The following is a 16,950-nucleotide window of genomic DNA, read 5'->3' on the forward strand; positions in this document are numbered from 1 at the left end:
CAAATGCAATGGAAAATGCTTCGTTGAGAGTAACAGATTTGCTTAAAATTCATTTCTAATTTAGTAGCAAGCTAACAAATTAAATCCATGTGTCAACGGAACTTCACATCCTTAGGACTTAACTTCCCAAAACAGAAGGGTTGAGAGAAACAAAAGCTAAAATATAATTGCTACCTTAAATTCCGAAAATCACATCTGGTACCAACTATTGACCCTTTGTCAACAACACTGTCCTGCTTTAACCCCCTTGTGCACACACACACTGATTTCCAGCAGTTTAAAGACTCCCTCATGTGGTGGTCAGATATGGTGAATTAGATCACTGGAGTCTGAGCCAGATGCTGAGCAGGCAGAGAGCACATCCACACAGTACAGGATGGGGATGTTTAACGCTTACGTTCTGTTGGGATCAGCCCTTCAACATACAGGGCTTAGATGAGCTCACTTGCCTGCAATATAAATGAGTTCTCACTGAAGTTATTAATCCTTTTAAACTCCTGTGGGGACTGCTCTGACTAACTACTGCTTCCTGGAGACAACTTTGCTAAAACAGATAAACTGCTAATATCATGCCTTCCTCTGTTCCTACAGGGACACACGTCTCCATCAATCAACTGCAGGAGACAGCCACTATTTCTGCTGTAGGCACTGAACAGTACTTGGAGCTCAGTGAATTGCCAGTGCCAAACAGAAAGAAAGTAGTCCCTTAGTATATCAGTACTGTTACTTGGAGAGATGGTCCATCTTCAGCAGAGGTACCACTAAGCAAGCAGTGAGTAGATAAATGATTCCTATGCACCTCAGTTTCAGTGGGGCCCCAGTCTGGCACCATGCTGGTTGCCTTTCCACCGCAGTGCCCTACAAGTCAGACATGTGGCAAAAGGCATCAAAATTCCTCCTTTAGCATAGTCCAGTCCTATGCTTTCTTCTGTAAGCTCTCTGGTTTCCTTGTACTTAGAAACTTCTCTTCCTTAGACAGGAAGAAAGAAGGCTCTGGAATGATGATCCAGGAGAAATTACAGAATGGGATCTCTGCAAAGAGAATGAGTCACAAACCAACCCTGGAAAACCATGAAGGAGCCAAAGGCCTGGATAAACTGGACCTTGGGTTAGTTGCATTGGCACCTTTCCTGAAGCTCAGGCAAACTTTTCCGTCATCTGAGCTTCAGGTTTTCCAGTTCCTTAGAAGTTCTAATTGAAACACTCTGAAAACACCACATTGGCTCTGACAATTTCAATTGGTCATTTCTTTTTTTCACAAATCCTGCTACAATCAATGAAAGTCCATCTACATTAATCAAACTTCTGTTTTGCTTCCTGAACTAGAAGCTATAAACTGGCAGCACATAACCCAGAAGTGAGAAATACCAGAAGGGGTTATATTACATGTACCACAACAGTTTACTTGCGGACACACATCCCACTGCACCCAGTTCCAGCCAGCTGAGTCGGTAATCAGAGGATCAGCTGCTTTCTTAAGATCTTAATTGTCCTGATGATTATTTATTTCTTCAGCCTAGCAACAGGTTTCAAATTAAAATATGAAACCCCACTAGGAATAAATCCATCATCGTCCCACGGCCTGTGCTCACTGACACTCTGCCTAACATACTCCTCTGGAACCACCAGGAAATCATCAGCTTTTGATAAAATTTTGGAATTAGTGACAGTAGGAATTGCTACAGTGCACTTCTGGAGGGATGACTACTCTGTCAGCAAGTTACCAAGGACACCATCTGACCTCTAATCCTGAAACTGCTGAGTGCTCCCGAATAATTTCAAAAATAATTTTCCAAAACAGAAAAATGCTTTGATAAAAACAGCATGTTAGTGCACGCTCATGTGTCTCTTATCACAGTCAGATCTTCTGAGATATGTAGCTTACAGCTCAAAAGATATCATGATTCCTTTTTTACTGTTATTACTGAAGTATGTCCTCAAAAGAGGCATTTGTCATCTCAGACTGTGTGGTTTCTGCCATACAGTAACTATTAATACATGAAAGTAGGCACTTAAAAAGTAAATCTGGCCTCTGACTCATAAAGTAGATGGTTTAAAATTTTCAGTATGGAGTGGTTCTAACCTGAAACAAACACAGAACTAGAGAGGAGCTTTTTATGACTCAGGAGAGATGAACCAATGCATATATCACAAATAAATATTGAATATAGAAACTCTATGCAACATGGAAATAATTTTTTCCCACAAATACATCAAGGCTGTAGAAGGAGTTATAACTGTGTTTCTTTTCCTGTAGCTGATCCAGAGGTAGTGTCTGTGTATGTAGACAAAATATCTTATAGAGCACTAAGGTAAGAGAAAGGAGATATAGGTTACTGTTTCAGCTCTTCCATAACGTTGGTAAATGGCCTTATGTTCTCCTCAGGGGGGCTTTTTCTTCTTTCTCTTTGTTTTATATTGCTTCTTTCCTTAATGTTTTACTTTCAGGGAATCCATACAGAAGTCACTAATTAATGTCAGAGGCAATCTCTTCAGAGTATGGAGTGTTGAGGAATGTTTATGCACTAAACACTAACAGCACTTTAACTGTCAATCTGTCACTGTCAAAATGCATCCCTTCGAATGCTTCAGAGTCTGTCTCCCTGATTTTAAGCTTATCTAGTCTGAGAAAACACATCATACCATGTTTTTTTCAAATTCAGCAAGAGTGGTAGATGATGGAGTACTTCAGGCTGGAACAGATCTCAGGAAGTCATTCAGCCCAACCTCTGGCTCAAAGCAGAGGACAGCCAGAAGCACAATGTCCCTACTTCCAGGATTTAGCACTACTGCACTCCCAGCCTGTAAATGCAGCACCTCTGTAGCATACTAGGGACAGGATGATCCCATAGAGCTTAAGGACAAATATAAGGAGATAAGAAACATTTCACTCCAAATTCATTCGCAGTAAAATAGGACTTCTACTCTCACAAATAACTGTTACCACCATTTATTTTGCTTTGCCTATGTGAAAGAGGGCAGCTCAGCCAGGACATCATAAGCAGCTGCTGATTTCAGGTGCTAATGGAATCGAGTGCCTTTCACTGACTGCTCAGAAACTCAATCTATTGGTTCACCCAGTACCTGTAAATCCAGTATTCCATTATGTATTATGTTTCCTAATTGAACATAAGTTGCTTAATTGTTCCCTCACTGAAGTGCTATCAACAAAGCAATTTACCAGCAAAATGCAAACAAAAGCGAGAAACAATGCATCACTGCATGGTTTCTATTGCTTTGACAATTCCTTTTAGGAAGTGCATTTAGAAGGTGACCTCAACCTACTCTCACTGTGAGCAAAGACAATAAACAAAATACAGGGAGATTTTCAAACCGCACAGACCTCACAGTCCATTCAAAAGTTTCCTCATCCATTTCTGATCCGACGTTCATTAGGACACACTGAGAACAGAGCATTCATTAGTTTTCAATGAGGCTTATGAGTGCAACAGGAATGTGCCAGGACACATTTGGCTTTAAATGACCTCACCACAGTACTGTTCTAAATGAAAGCTACTAAGCTATCATAAATTACATTAAAATTCTTATGAAAGTGGCATGGTTCTTATGCTTTAAGATTCATGGCAGCCCTTGACCTAACACAGAGCACAGAGATAACTGCAGAATCTTGCAACATGATACATAATATTTTTACTTGCTTAATTAAGGAGAGCTAAGAACAACTTGGCACATCTAGTGAAGGCTTTCTTAGCCTTTGTTCTCTTACAGTGTCACATGGCCAGATACAAATATGAGCTGTCATCACAAACAAAGCAGAAGAGTCATTCTCCACAAATATGTACTGGGCTCTGGAAAAACTGGATCATATTTTCAGAACTGCTGTTCATTAAGGCAACTCTTTAAGTGACCATGGAGTTTTGCTGGTGGGGAAAAGCTGACAAAGAAGGTGTAATTTCAAAGCTGAACCATTGGAGGAAAGTTGTTCACTGTAAGTCAAGCCACACTGGCTACACTCCTGGAAGGATGAGTGGATATAGAGACAAAGCTACTTGCTTACAAAGAAAGCTCCATTCATGCACGAAGTTCCCGTAGCTCCCTTTTCTCTCTTGAGTGTTAAGTGTCATTTCCCATGGCTGATTCCCCCCACAGCCGTGCATACAGCTGCTGTGTTGGGTTGTCAGTGGAACTGTATGGGCAACAAAAGCTCCTGCAAATGCTTTCTCCCTGAGCCCCTCAGCCCACTCTTTGAAACCCTCGCCTTTATGTAAGGCTATTCAGTTCATGGATGATGGGGTGCAGTCAGCAAAATAGCTTGATATTAGCATAAATCAAAGAACTGTCAGTATTTACTATTTACAATCAAATATTACCAGTAAACACAAAATACCAGACAAGTATCTCCTTTTCATTAACAGTCCTATGTTAATAGGAGTCATATCTGGAAAACTTTCACTTAACGTCCAGTTAAGCTGTGACAACCTTTATGGTGACATAAAACCCAGAGGAACTGTCATGGCTGGACTCATGTTCAGTAGAAACTGTAGACACTTGGCTGGCCAGAACACAGTTTGCATTCATGCAGAATTGCCTGAATCTTGAAAATTACCTCCCATCTTGAAAAGTCATGAGCCAAACCCCTAGATTAGGGGTATTCAGCTAAAAAAATATTCCACTTGTAATAACATCTCAAAGCTGGCAATATTATGAATGACAAAATAAATAGACTGTCCATGACAATGTCCATATTTACACGAAAATTTCAGACTAAGGCAGCTGCACCAGCAGATCTAACCCCCATTATAAGCAAATCCTGAATTTTGTACAGTTCCCCTGATATCAGTTACTGAAGTTAATTTCTATTTCTGAATCTGCCTAATTATCTCTTACCCTGATTAAGGTGATACACTGTGCCTGTTGGTGGCAAAACCTCCAGTTGGTTCTAAACCCAACAAGCCACAAGAATCTTGTTCAGAGCTCTGCACGTTTTGCACAGAGCAGGGGGGAGTGAGGCTCACACCAAGTGTGGGTGAGCCCTGTGTACACAGCCTGCGTAGCCTCAGCAGGAATGGGACAAGGAGCCTCACTCGCCTGCACTGGCCTGTGCAGGGTCTGCCCCAAATCCATAATCAAAATGTTTGCTGTAAGGCACTGTGTAGGAGCGTGACTGCACATGACTAAAGCATATCATTATGTCTGTGACATAAAAATAGGCTAAAAATAAAAAAAAAAAAAAAAATTCTTAGCCAGGAAAATAATGTTTAGTAATTTCTTTCTCCCTTTTTTTTTTTTTAATTTAAAGTATAAATGGGACTCCACATTCAAGAGAAAGCCAGATTTTAGTTTTTTTCCTGCACTCTGGCATAAGCAAACACTTTCATGTATGCAAATGAGGAGAAAATGTGGCCTCTTTCAGCAATAATAAGTATCTGCCTGTTGCTACCTTAAAATCACAGCAATCACATCTGGTAACTGCCCTTTTCTCATGTTTCCACTAGTTTTCAGACTTCCTCTTGTGGTAGCTTGAGACTGCGCATCTGGATGTTTTAAACATACAAAGGAATTGCTAGAGCAAGCAAAAGGGAAAACGGTGCCGAGACTTAAGATGTGCAGATAAGCAACTGGTGCACCGTGCAGCTAAAGTAACAGAGAGACGGTGGGGAAAAGCTTTTTCCAAAGAGAAGAGCACAAGTTTAGGCAGAATGAAGACTCACATTGGCTGTGGCTTCGTTTTTCAAGTACTATTCATCCAAATATATCTTTTTAACAAAACTATAGCTGCACCATCACCAATCATTAAGTTTCCTGGAGACAGCACTCCCAAAACAGACAAAGAACTAGCAGTGGTAAGTGTTGGTTTCATCTTTGCTTCAGATTTATATTGTTGTTTCATAAGCAGATGTTTCTTTCTTGTTTCAGCTGAGGCTAAGGAATGACTGTAGCATTCTCTCCCTGGAGTCTCTGGAACTGCTAGCTAGCTAGCAAAGGTATCAGCTTTCAAAAGTTACAACTGGAGCCAAGTAATGTTTCCTCTCTTAAAATTTTTAAAGCCAGCAAAGAAAGTGATTTGTTTTGTTTTGTTTTTTTCCTTAAGTCTGAACATACAAAATATTTTCATTAAATCATCGAGACAATGATCAAAAGATTGCAATAGTAAGAGGGGAGAAGGGCAAATAAGAGACATTTAGTTTTCTTACTTAAATCAAATAGAAGTGAAGGCTGTTGAGACTCCCTTAATGCATGTAGCACAGCTTTCAGAAGTGTATTTTCCAGAGTGTTTACCGTGTGTTGCATAAACACAGTTTTAAAGGACATTACAATTGAAAGTAGGCTTGAATTTCAGAAGCCATTGTGACTAGTTTTGACTTTGAAAAAAAATCTCATCAAGGGTTTAAAGAAATATTTTTTCCCAAATCCTATCTGCAACAGAAAAAGGAGTCTGGATTTCTGTGATATTAGCAAATTATAGCTATAACTCTACAGCATTTTATTCTAACCTTATTTTAGCCCTGTGGACTTTCATAAAAATGACATTAAGGAGAAGTCCATTTAAAGGGAGATTGAGATGGATTATCCTTATTTTAGCATGTAAATTATAGACATTTCTCTTCTTCAGCAGTAAATCCATTTTAAGGAAGATTGAGATAAATTATTCTTATTTTAGGGCATAGAGATTTGAAAGTTGGTCACTTTTCTCTAGGAGTTTGTGTGCATCTTGGGAAATCTTGCCAGGTTAAAGAAGGTCTGGGGGAGGGTAGAGAGAGAATTTCCAGATGGCAGCTGTGTTGGAGAGTTCAGGATAAACAGACAAACTGACCCAAAAAGGGCACTCCTCAGTCTTTAACAAAACAAATTCACCCAAGGTTTTGCCTTAGCAGCACAGCAGCCAGGGGATGGGGGGGTGGAAGGGGCCAGTGCATTTGGGAGAGGAGAGTGGGGTCCCACATGTCTAAGTAATTTAACCACTCTTAGATAATCTCTTTTCTTAGACACAGCCAGGCTTTTATTCAATAACAGCAATCCACATCTCCCCTCATCTGTTTCTTTCCAACAATCTATTTATTATGTGTACTCAGAGGAAAATTACAAGCTGGTTTAAGTCTGTAGTTCTTCTTTGTCTTTCTTGGAGTATTCTTGGGTAATGCTAACTGACTGCCTTTCCTCACACCCTCCATCAGAACAGCCCCAACACTCAGCATCAGAACACAAATTGCTATGCTGCAGCTGGACCCTGTTTCATTAATGGGCTGGATCAAAATTCCAGATCACCACAGCTCCCTGCTGACTCTGGGGAAACTGCATTTCACAGCCTTGGCCAAGATGTGGTTTACATAGACATTACATTTTCTTCAAATTCTGTTCTAATAGAACAGCTGGTCATGTTCATTTCTCATCTTCAGTAAAATTTCCATTTTAGAAAACATTGAAAGGAGTTAGCTTTTTAATTTAAAATCCTAGCAATTAAAATTCTTTAGCATGCCTCATTTTATATTTGGTCATACATCTCTCTCCCAAACCTAAACTAGCAAGAGCAGAGGCCTGATTCTTGACTAAACTTCAGTTCTGATGTACAGTCTATATGACATCATGGTACCTCATCGGGAGATGCAAGCAGAAGCATCAGAAAATCTATCAAACTACATCAAAGAGAAAATTGGGATAAGAACAGAGCCTCCAAACTGGCTTGTTTGATTATGTTCTTAAGGCATTTCACATAATCTCCACCAGGCCCCATTAACTATGTGTAGACAGCAGCTAAGTGGAAGCAAAGGTGAAACCACTCTATGCCCTTTACTTGCCAGTGCCACAGTCTCTGCTGGAGAAATACCATATCAGAAGTTACAGAAATCACAAAAACTAGACCCACTCTGTGCTTAATCACGGTGGATGGAGAACTTTCTGAAGGAAATGGTGTAACATTTTGATTAAATCCTTTTCTGAGTAAGCCCTGAACCATTTCCTATGCAGGGCAGATGAGGTTCCCCTGGACTTCGTGAGGACGGTGGGGAAATTCAGGGTTGACCAACCACAGTCATCAAATATCCTTCACTTTATTTTGCTGATGTTGTGGTCTTATCCCCAGTCTCCTGGGTGAACTTCAGCAATTAATTAGACACATAAAGCAAGCTTTCCCTTGAGAATACTCTCTGGCACAAGAACTTAAGTGTTCAGTCATTTTGTCAGGCTTCTTGTAATCCTCAGTTTGAATAAGTTCTCCCTGATACTTCTGATATATTTTTGGCAGCTTTACCTTATTTAGTTGTTTTCCTACCTGTAGTTAATATTTTTGATACAATACCTGAAGGATGTTCCTTCCCCTGCTACAGACCATTTTTACCAGAAAGATCACCAACCTGCAGTCTTCTTGTCTAACAGCACCATGGGCAAGGGCACCTCTGAGCTCTGTGCTGAGCTGCCATTTGGGTGGCCTGCACAGCAGTTTGGGAACACCTGCCCTTTGACTGGGTTGTAACATTTCTTTGGCAGCTCAGCATCAAATATCGTCAAATATCATAAACCCATACTTGAGAGAAAGAGAGGAGATTGAGTGGGTATCATTTTAGGGAAGAGAAGAAAATAATGGGATTTGTCCCGTCTTTTTGGCCTCTTATGACTACTATTTTTTTGATGAGAGATAATTTTGTGGACTGCCACCACGATTGTATCAGAAACATCAGTCTGGCCATAATGTGCTGGAGCATTCAGTGGAGTTTTATGTACTTGGATCTTGATTGTCTGCAGTGTCCAAGCAACTGAGATGTTACCAAACACCTTCTTCCTCAGGTCTTAGCAATGTTTGACTCAAAAGCAAACACACAAAACATTCAAATAGCTCTGTGCAGTCTGAACAAAAAATGGGTTTTTTTCTTTGAAAATAATGCAGTCTCATTTGTGAGGTTGCTTTGATACCTTGACAAGTTTCTCAATAATCCAGATTCTTCCAAGAAAACATTACACAGAATCTAAAACTGTAAGCAGGTTTAAACGTCATAAAGAAACAACAACAAAAAAAAGACAAACCCATTTTTACTTTGTAGTTCTACATTAAAGTTCTATGCTCTACTTACTAAAAGCAATTCATTAAGTAAAGGTGATAGCTAATAATGGAAATGATTGCTTAATTAGCAATGTTGCGTGATCAAGGATGTTTTGTGTCAATTAAGGAGATTCTGCTACTGCCTCAGTTACTAATTTTGAAAAGAAAACTTGCAAATTACAGATGGAAAGGTAACACCAAATTACAGAATTTATTTGTGATGTTTAACTGTTCCTTTTATGGATGTTAAAGTCTTTGTTCTCTGTTTTGTTTTTTTTTCAAAGCAATACCTGAATAAATACTATGGGTGCCCAAAAGACAATTGCAATTTATTTGTCCTGAAAGATACCCTGAAGAAAATGCAGAAATTTTTTGGGCTGCCTGAAACAGGAGACTTGGATCAGAATACTATTGAGACAATGAAGAAACCCCGCTGTGGTAACCCCGATGTAGCCAATTACAACTTCTTTCCAAGAAAGCCAAAATGGGAAAAGAATCATATAACATACAGGTACTGACTGGTGATGGTGGGTTCTGCTCACAATAACCATAGTGCTCTCAAGAACCAATCAGACAAGCCACTGAGCACTGGAGTAGGTGCTTAGAGGGCTAAACAGGATTCCTAGAATGAGAATCCCCTTGTGTTTGGATAACTACCAGATGCTTTAACAAATACCTCTGTCACTGTAATATTTCAGGAATAATCATCTCAAGATCAACTCTGTGGTTCTGGTTGAAACTAAAAAGATTTGGGGTTTACTCTTTGCTCTGCAGCAAGCATCCTGAGGGAGCTGGAGCAGGAGTATCTCACAGTACTTATTGATTGCAGAGGCCAAGCTCATCTGCATTCAGCAGTCCTAAAAATGGAGATCATCAAATAAGTTTTAAAATCAATCATATTTCAAGTATATACAGACATGAGTTAAAGCAAGTCTCCTACAATAAGTTTGGCACATTTCAATTTCTTCATCTTCAGCTAGAGAGTGAGGGACCAATACAGCTTTAATTACAGTCAATAGCAAAAAAATCATTACCTTGAGGTGGCCCAAGAAGAAACTTTTAGCACCAATGAGAACAAGCAGCAGATTTGTCTTAGCTGCTTGACTTAGTCTGCTGCTCCCTCACAAGTTTTGGCTCAAAGCATCCCTCAGGCTATGACTAACCTAACAAACACTGAAAAAAAACATGGTAGCCCTCGCAGCTCCCACTTGCTTACGTGCTTCCTCTGACCCTTCCTCATCCTCCTTAGGTACAAAGTAGTTTCCCTCACTGTGCACAGCCCCAGCAGAAATTAATTGGAAACTGGTCTTTATATAGAGGACAGTGGGCTATGAAATAAGGCACAAGGAAGTCCAATTAAAACATATGAAGAAGAAAGCAACGCACTTCAGAGTTTGTCCCTTTCTCACATCAGGCCTATGTCTCTATCTTATGTGCTTTTTTCTCCTATTTCCCACGTAACCTACACACTAGTAAAGGATTAACATTCAACAGGATGAAACAACACACAGTGACAGAGGAGGGAGAAGGGCTGCTTTTCTGAGCAAAACCATCCACACTTGAAACTTTCAGAATGTTACTGAGCTCCTTTTCTGATCTCAGTGCTGATGCAAAACCCAGAATATTTTGTGTAAGGCTCACTGCCAAGCAGGCTTTACAGCCTCTGGATATATAATTTTCTTCTTGCTGCTGCATCAATTCCAAAATAAAATAAATAACAAGAGCCACACCTAAACACATCTCTAATCCAAAGGAAGGTGTTTAGATCTCATGTGCAGCAGTGTTACCTCTGAACTGGTTCACCTCTGAATCTACTCAGCACGTAAACAACTAGCACAGGGAGTAGGTGTGTGAGTTAATTAACTCTTGCTTTTACCTCTAAGGATTATAGGCTATACCCCGGATTTGGATCCTGAGACAGTAGATGATGCCTTTGCTCGAGCCTTTCAAGTCTGGAGTGATGTCACACCGCTGAGATTTAACCGAATAAACGATGGAGAAGCAGACATTATGATTAATTTTGGCCGATGGGGTATATTTTTCTATTTTTACATATGTTTTTGGTTTTGTTCCTTTCATTAATCCCCAGTATTGGAATGATCCACCCTCAATAAGTAGCACCCATGAGCCTTTCTGGCAAATCTTGTCCTTGTTCGCACTTGGCTTATACAAGCTAAAATCTAATTTCACAAGGTTTTTTTTCCTTACTTATACACGAGAGAGAGAGAAGTATTTCTACAATATCCTTCTACTATATTTATCTTTCCAAAAGAGAATTGCTAGGGGCAAAATTTTATTTTTAAATTTACAAATCAGAAATGAAACTGAGAAATATTGGTACAGATCTTCAGATGATGTGAGCTGGCTTCCCGCCATGGAAGAGAATGGAATGTCATCATACCATTTTTATTTATAGTTCTGTACGTTGTTTTCCATTGATAGTGTTGAAGGCTGTAACATATTGGAGCTTAAAAATGGATTTCAATTTTGACTCCATAGTTGGCTTCCATTCTTTAGCGTAGCAGAATGAAGGCTTTCAGTGTGTTCTTTGGTCTTGAGGAATTTAAAAACATGGATCATAAACTGAATTATGATTTGAGTGCAGCTAATTATAGGTGACTTGATTCATTTTCATTGTACATGCCTTCTCAATTAATTTTGGTTTCCTCTGAAAGAATGTTTATAGCTTTTCCTTGTAAACACAGGGAATTTTGACTTCTGGACAGTCACGGAATTTTTAATACTAATGAAGATACTTGTACAGCCAATCACTTGGGAGGTAGACTTTGGAAATGAAGTGAACAGTTCAAAGAATAACTGAGCTCTTTGTAAAAGCTTTCATTTCAAGCTGGTTTTCTTTGCTTTAGCTACTGATGAGTTGACCTCAAAAGCTTCAGAGATTCTGTACACTCAGATTTTCAGATCCTCATCCAGGCCAGCTCGGTTCACAAAAAAAAAAAAGAAGACTTATAAAAGCATAAGTGTTTCTGCTGGTTTTAGAACTTGCTGGTTATAGTCAGCTCAGAAACTGTGGGCAAAGAGCTCCTTGCACATTCAGTCATTCTTATCACTTTACTGAATGTCACATCCACAGGAGCTGAGCCATCCCCAAGTTTGTTTCATTTTTAACCTTTCTCTTAAGCAAAGAATCTGCTTTGAAATAAATGGGAGTAAAGCATCTAATGTATGTTAAAATCTTCTCCTTGACAACTGACACTACTCTCCTGCAATGAATGAACTGAACTAGTATTAAGAGAGTGACACCAGCCCGAAATCAGTGTAGCAGAGTAGAGAATCAGGCCTGTGTATTTAGGGCTTCTGTTAAATGGCAAGACATCAGACCAAAAGGCCAGAAATGATGCAACTAGAGATGCTGGCAGCCAGCTTTGATGCACAGGTCAGTGTGGTGGGAAGGCTATGAATACCAGGGCTATGCCCGTGCCAGCCTGCCTTACCCACATGTGGTGGACTTCCAAGAAAAGCCTACAGTGTAATAACAGGAGAGCTACTTAACCTGCTGCTTCCCTGTGAGCTGCCTGAGCCTCAGGGTGGCTGATGTGGAGGAGGAATAGGCTCCTTCAGCACTCAGAGCAGGAAGTAAGATCAAGTTTTCTCAAGGTTCACTGCTGAGACACAGCTTTGCTTTCCTGCCTGAAGTAGTGAGAATTCTGCATAAAGAAAAGAGTAGCCTGCAAACTGAATCTGACTTCTCTTTCCAATTTCTGTGTTGGAGACTGATACAAATTACCTGAAAGTATCCCTCATCTACAATATTTATTTTACAGCTCCCTATCAGTCTCCATTGAGAAGTAGCAGTGCATGCAGTCATACATCTAATGCACAATACTTCACTGTTCTTCACAATCTTTGATTCCTTTCCACAATACTTATGAGATATAAAATAACATGCTGTGACAACTGCAGTACTGACACTTAATGTTCTTTGTAAGAACTGGCTGCTTCTCTTCTGGTTCAGTCTTGCCAGCACAACCTGAACCAATAAACTCCCTCACTAGAGTATTCTGCTGCTGTCTTGAATAGGGAAGTGCACATGATAATCATCATTCATGTAGAGAGTCTGACAGAGCTGAGGTCATTAGAAACTGCTCTGTTTTGTCTGCTTCCTCCTGCAGAACATGGTGATGGCTATCCCTTTGATGGCAAAGACGGTCTCCTGGCTCATGCCTTTGCACCGGGGCCAGGAATTGGAGGAGATTCCCATTTTGATGATGATGAACTGTGGACTCTTGGAGAGGGACAAGGTACCAGACTTTTTAATGTTTCAGAACATATAGCCTGCTGGCTGCTGTATTTTAATGCTGTTTCAGGGCACTGCACTAAATGTTTTCATTGACTGTCAGTAAATATTAGGAGGTGAAAACTCATTTATATGATTTTTATGATTTAAATCATTCTCTACAACAATTTTATGTAATTCCTTAATAAATGTCACAAAGGATTTCCCTTTCTGTTCCTCTACTGCTGCCTCATGAAAAACTGAATTAACAATAGGCCTGATGCTGCATAACCTTCACAAATTGTGGTAAAAGTACAAAGCCATGACTACATTTTTGAATGCTCCAGTTCTCAGGCATTCAAACTACACCACCTTTTAGTTCATTTGTAAGAGGCCGACTGGTCAATGTTTTTCTGCTGACATACCCTTTTTAATATTATTTAATCTGTGGCTCCAGTTGCTAAAAGTAGAGCCATCCACCTGAGCAGGTTTTTATATACTCACAGTATCAAAAAACAACTGGAATATAAATCACTCACGCTGATAAGTGAAACAAAATTGACATCAAACAGTGGATTAAGAACACCTCCAAGAATCTTTAACAGGCAGTTCTTACACCTTTTAGAAGAAACAACTGAAATTCAGATAATATCACCTGACCTAGACAAACAAGACTAAGTATTAGTAGTTTGGAACCTCTTTTTCTGTTTGAACTTTTCCACAACCATATAGTACTAATTATAATTCCTGTACTGTAAAATAATTTGGAACACTTAGAATAAGAACGAAAAGTCATGTTTGTCTTTCATTTCATGTTCTAGTTTTCTCATCTGTCCTCCCATGAAAAAAATAATTGAACTTTAATACCAAAATAGTCATCTTCCTTCTGTTGGGCTGTCTTTTACCTTTAGTAGAGTCACTGACTAGTAACTGTACTACCTGGACTGGATCTCTGCCCCAGAGACAGAAGGAAACTGTTTTCCATATAAGTGAAAATCCTACACAAGCAAACAGTTAGTTACTGACATTGAAAGAAATGCTATGGATAAGTGAATTATCTATATTAATATATATATATATATAACAGCACCAATACTGTAGCCATAAGACCACATGTGATAAACTGTAATAAATCCCCGGATCTGGGTGTGCCTACATTTCCACCCTGTCCCCCTGTTCCCAGCAGATCTCATTCAAGTCACATTGGAAATAACCAAGTGGTTTATGAGGCACGAGGCATGTTCAGCTCATGTTCAGCTGCTGCCTGGAACCTTTGGAACTATACTGAACATTTCAGACCATATTACCAATAAAATTAAATTACTAAATGTATTAACAGCATGTTTATAACTTTGCCTTGCCATGGTAACAACATATATATTTTCTGGGCTGATTCTAGCACTTCACTGTGAGTAATATCCATGTAATTCTTTTAAAATTGCCAGTTATTATTTCAGCTCTGATCATCATGCCAATAGAGAGACCAGCAGCATATTGAATTTCAAAGTGGAAATTCAGACTGCATTTCTATATCAGTATCTTCCAGGAAAAGAAGATGTCCAGAAACTGTATTTTTTATATCAGTTGGTAGCTAATTTCACCACTGCATTTGTTCTCTTTGTAGTGGTTAGAGTGAAGTATGGAAATGCAGATGGTGAATACTGCAAATTTCCCTTCTGGTTCAATGGCAAGGAATACAACAGCTGCACAGATGCAGGACGCAATGATGGATTCCTCTGGTGTTCCACAACCAAAGACTTTGATGCAGATGGCAAATATGGCTTTTGTCCCCATGAATGTGAGTAAATCAGTGTTTCTACTGTTTTTTTCCTGGTAGACTTTTCCCTTCTTAGTTGCTCATCCACTTCTCCTTGTACTTTTCCCACTTCCTTTCTGGCAGATTTAGATTTACAGCTCCTCATTATCTCTAAGCAGATAAAACCCATTACACTCTCCCTTGGTTTAGAAGAGTTTGTAACTGATGAAGAACCAGGCCAAGGTCTTTCTCTAAACACACAAACATTAAATGTGTGCCTGAAGCCATGTCAGCCCCATATATACATCAAAGACACTCCAGGTTGAGTTTTACAGTCAAGGAAAGACCTTTGAGAGTAAGGATTGGGCAAAATTTGGAGATGGAGGACACTAAATGACAGAAATTTCTCCCTAAATTGCAGACCATTCCACAAACAATTGAAATTGCATCTTCTGCAAGAGCAGTAGTTGAGAAAAATGAGTTATTAAGGATGAAACCCATTAAGTCAAACCTCCATAGCTTTGCTTACCAATTTTACCAACTGGTGGCCCAGGTTGCACAGGAGCCCTTGCAGAGCAACATGACACTATTATCGTCACAAATCACCCTTTAAATGATCTCATACTGCTTTTCAAAATGAAAATTACCAACTTTCAAGCTAATATCTGTGCCAGTACAAATTATTTATATGTTGGTACATTGCAAATTGCTAGCCAGGAGAGCACTTGCATTTTTAGAATTTAGGGATTTATTTTTAATGCATGCCTTAGGACTCCTCCTCATGAAGCAGGGACAACAGCCCACTTTAGATATGGGAATTAATGTCTTTCAGAAAGCATAACACTGCATCAGTATCTGTACAAAACTGTTAGAGGGTCTAGGAAAGCTATGACTGTACTTAATTTCTAACTTTTTGGAATGTGAACAGAATCCTCTGTTTCACAAGCAAATGATTTCACATTTGGAAACACTCATTTAAAGATTGGACAAAGTGTATAATGCCTTTATGTAGTCAACACTTTTTAAAAGTATACACAAGTTTATTATCTTTCAAACGAAATTACGACAATATGTTTCCTGCTAAACAACAAGAGCACATTTTTCTGTGCTTGAAAATCTTGATGAGTCTTTACATCTCGAGGATACAACATTTTAGAGATTTTATTAGTACAAGTGTGAATTTCATCTCCTGTACATCACACAGCAGGAAACCTTTAGAGAAGCAATTAAGTATAATTGGCTGTAGCCTACTGAGCAGGTTAATCAGCAGTGAGAAGAGTAGAGGAGGTAAGCTGCTTTTAGCCACTTGTTCCATCTCCTCTTTGCCAGTTCCTGGCACATATATTAACAGACATTCCCAGAACTGCAGTTTCCCACATTCATTTATTTCCCTTTGTACTGCTATTAGCTTTGGGTAGATATCAGCAGGGAGTGCTTCATCTTTTACCTTACATATCAAGCAGTGGACCCACAGGGTCTCTAAAACTCCTGCCTACTGAGAGTTTGTTGTTATGCTGGGTCATAACAAATAATAAGAGAGTTATGAAAGAGAACAAACCAGAAAGCAGTGGTGCTTTTTTCAGACTCCTGATTTTTTTAATCCTACTTAAAACACTAGTACTAAATTGACCTATAATATTATGGCTACATGCAATTTGTACAAGGAAAGAGAACGGAGATTGATGGAAGATAATTAGTGGTGCTTAAGATGCAGAGCTAACAAAACATCTTCAGGGGTTTGTGAGCCCAAGAAGGCACAAGCACAGCCCAGCATGTCCCAGAAGCCTCACAAGTATTATAACACATGTACGTGTGTTAATGTGCTCGTGTCTGCTAAGAACGCACGAGGTATGTGTAGGTAGAAAAAGTTCAGGTGCTCTGTCTCCCAAACTTCTCCAGTATCCTATTGCAGCCAAGCACTAAGTGGACTCCTGCTTGACAGGCTTTGGGGCTTTTTCAAGC

General features: G+C 39.4%; 1 protein-coding gene across 1 annotated transcript in view; it reads left to right on the forward strand.

Annotated features, from left to right (window-relative positions):
• The first annotated feature begins 5,470 nt into the window (after window positions 1–5,470).
• The window catches only part of MMP2 (matrix metallopeptidase 2), a 32,813-nt gene continuing 21,333 nt past the window's right edge, over window positions 5,471–16,950 (forward strand). The window contains exons 1-5 of the mRNA XM_051805868.1: window positions 5,471–5,804; window positions 9,280–9,506; window positions 10,879–11,027; window positions 13,129–13,257; window positions 14,857–15,030. Coding sequence (XP_051661828.1) covers window positions 5,661–5,804; window positions 9,280–9,506; window positions 10,879–11,027; window positions 13,129–13,257; window positions 14,857–15,030 — 823 coding nt within the window. The 5' untranslated portion in view covers window positions 5,471–5,660. The remainder of the gene's footprint in view (window positions 5,805–9,279; window positions 9,507–10,878; window positions 11,028–13,128; window positions 13,258–14,856; window positions 15,031–16,950) is intronic.

This window comes from Manacus candei, unplaced genomic scaffold, assembly GCF_025592945.1.
Source record: "Manacus candei isolate 608988 ecotype Guabito, Panama unplaced genomic scaffold, ASM2559294v1 h1tg000065l, whole genome shotgun sequence".
Taxonomy (NCBI): Eukaryota; Metazoa; Chordata; class Aves; order Passeriformes; family Pipridae; genus Manacus; species Manacus candei.